The 2831-nt window shown below is 43.4% G+C and overlaps 1 protein-coding gene across 1 annotated transcript in view; it reads left to right on the top strand.

Annotated features, from left to right (window-relative positions):
* LOC117952130 (protocadherin Fat 4) overlaps nucleotides 1–2723 on the top strand; it is a 21243-nt gene extending 18520 nt beyond the window's left edge. The window contains exons 20-22 of the mRNA XM_034884251.1: nucleotides 643–815; nucleotides 1549–1700; nucleotides 2398–2723. Of these exons, the coding sequence (XP_034740142.1) occupies nucleotides 643–815; nucleotides 1549–1700; nucleotides 2398–2723 (651 nt within the window). The remainder of the gene's footprint in view (nucleotides 1–642; nucleotides 816–1548; nucleotides 1701–2397) is intronic.
* The last annotated feature ends 108 nt before the right edge of the window (nucleotides 2724–2831 follow it).

Raw genomic sequence — 2831 nt, 5'->3', positions numbered from 1 at the left:
TTTGGAAAATGGCTGCAATGAAACAAAGAGTGAAAAATTTAAAGGGGTCTGAATACTTTCCGTACCCACTGTAACTAATGTCCTGAACGTAAAGTATCAGTCGTTTAAACTGTCTTTTAAACGACAACGTAGCAATTCTTTCTAAAATCTATACTTCATGATGCATTGGTCAAGTTCTATTGCTGTAGTACGAGCATGTAAAATACTGATGAAAACCTAAGACGTGACACAAATCCTCCGGAGTTTTGTCCTTGTTCAGACAATTTGGATTAAATTCAGGAGTTATTAAGGGTTACTAATAGTTAGGCTTCAGTGTGTCAACCTGACACAACCTGACTACAAATGGGCATGTGGGTCTTTACCCGGATCGCATGAAAAATGGTTTTGGAGCGTGACCTAAATTAGGGACTAAAAGTTCTGTTGCTGCTTGGGCTTGTCTCCTGTGAGTCGCCCAACTTTACTGAAGTGCAATACTTAAACATTTCTGCATAAACCTGAAAACAAACACATTTTGAAACCACAGAGAACTAATAGTAGGAGGTAGTAGAGTTGAAGTTAATGTTAGGCAATAACAAGTTTCACCAACATCCTAAAGAAGAGGATAAATAATGATTAGATATACCAAACCCTGCTGTGCACCAGAACGTCACCAGCGTCAGAGTGAGACTCATTGACGTCAACGACCACCGACCCGAGTTCAGCTCCAGCAGCTACGTCAGCAGCATCCTGCTGAAAGACGCCGCGGAGGGGAAGCTGCTGCTGACGCTGCACGCCAGAGACGGGGACGCCGGGGACAACTCGCTGATCACCTACAGGTCAGCAGATGGTACTACACTCAACCTAACACAGACTCGCCTAGCCAGACCCTCCTCCACAGCCCTGCTCAGGAGGGTCTGGCTAGACCACACTGCAGTCAGCTTTTTGGTGCTTTAAAAAAAAAAAACTGAGCTGGTTTAATAACAGGTTTTACACTTATTCTTGGAATTAATGGTCAACAAACCTCATTTATATCAAATTATACATATGTTTTTAGTAAAAAACTGAGAAATTATGAATTATTTTGACTAATAGTTAAGATCAGAGGATGTTGAGTGGATCTCAGATGGGTAGACGTTAAAGTTTAGTCCGGATACTGTTTGGAAACCATTAAAAAAATGCTATAAGATTAAATAATACACTCAAAGAATTCAAGGAAAGGAATCATCTGTGTTATTTTTGGGCAATTCGGTTGAAAGAAATCCATATTTCTGATATAAATCACTTAGAAACGGGTCAATTTGAGGGTTAAGATAAACATTTGAAGAAGTAAGACAAACTTAAGGCTACATTTATGTTCAGTTCAAATATATATTTATTGAAGGATGTTTTATGTCTATAATGTAGTTTTATTTTTTTGATTAGGACAATGCACATAAATCAACATTTCTGTAACAATTCTGTATTTTTTAACTGTGGTCCTAGCATGCGGGTGTTCATGGTGGGAAGAAACCGGAGTATGGGTATAATCTCTTTTTTTAAAGATGATTATTCTGCTCTCTGTTGTCGTAGTTTCTCTGCAGGAAGCTCACCATATTTGGCCTTGAACAGCGAGAGCGGAGACGTGACGTTGACCTCTGACCTCGCTGATGTCACAGAGGACACCACCCTGGTGCTGACGGCCATGGCCAAAGACCACGGCCAGCCTCCTCTCAACGCCACAGGTCAGTCTTAAAGGAGACCGATTACGCTTTTCTGTATTTTCCGACATATGCATGAAGTTACAAGGTCGGAGGTTCATGTTAAACTTGATCGAAGGCTTCAACAAATGAGGTGAACGTATTTAAAAGAAATCCCTGTGAGCAAAAGCCTCAGATGTCCCACTGTTTCTGCTCTCTGCTCTGTGTCATGTGATCCTGAGCCGGGGTTGCTATGTAAGGGCGTCTTCTCTAGACAGATGTTCATATCACACACCCTGTCATATGTAGCTACATGCTACATGCTAACTCTAGGGAAAGCTGCAATCTTGGCTGTCAATGTTGTTAATTTCTCTTCAATTTGGGGGTTCACATTCCTGCTGGAACATGTCCGGTTGAGTAATAATTGGTTTAGAAGCCTTTATTGGTGATTTGATTGATGGTGTTAAAACCTGCTATATGCTCCAAAATCCGATTGCATGGACACGGAAACGCTGACCAATCAAAGCGGGCGGTACTTTTTTTTGGGGCGGGGTGAATACAGGTGCAGCAGCCATGGGCACCATGAGATAAATAACGTGTTTTTTTGAACATTAAAGCGTGTAAACATGTTCTAGAAACCCACAAAACAAGTAAGAACCCAAAGAAGGTCAAAGGCAAAGTAAAAATACTCCATTACAAGTGCAATCAAAATGCTGTATTTGATATTGTGTGTGTGTTGCAGCTCGGGTCGTGGTGAATCTGCGGGTGGTCAGCCTGGTGGAGGGCGTGGCCTTCCGGAGCTCCTCCTACAACTTCAGCGTCCCCGAGGACCAGCCGGGGGGGGCGGCGGTGGGGACCGTCTGGGCCTCCGCGGGAAGCGACCTTTACGACGTCGCCTACACACTAACCACACACGCCGACCTGTTCTCCGTCGACGCCAGCGGAGCCGTCCGGACCAGAGCCCGGCTGGACAAAGAAGACCAGGACTGGTACATCCTGGACGTGGAGGCCGTGGACACAAGGACCCCCCCTACGTCAGCCACTGCAATGGTACGACCTGGTATTTGAACTTGTGTTTATCCAAAAACGATCGGAATATTTCAGTGTTTATTAAAGTATTAAAGAAACAGTAACCGCTAGGGCTGCACTATATGCAGAGATATATATATATATATA

This window comes from Etheostoma cragini, chromosome 2, assembly GCF_013103735.1.
Source record: "Etheostoma cragini isolate CJK2018 chromosome 2, CSU_Ecrag_1.0, whole genome shotgun sequence".
Lineage (NCBI taxonomy): Eukaryota > Metazoa > Chordata > Actinopteri > Perciformes > Percidae > Etheostoma > Etheostoma cragini.
This window is presented reverse-complemented; position numbering and strand designations above follow the sequence as displayed.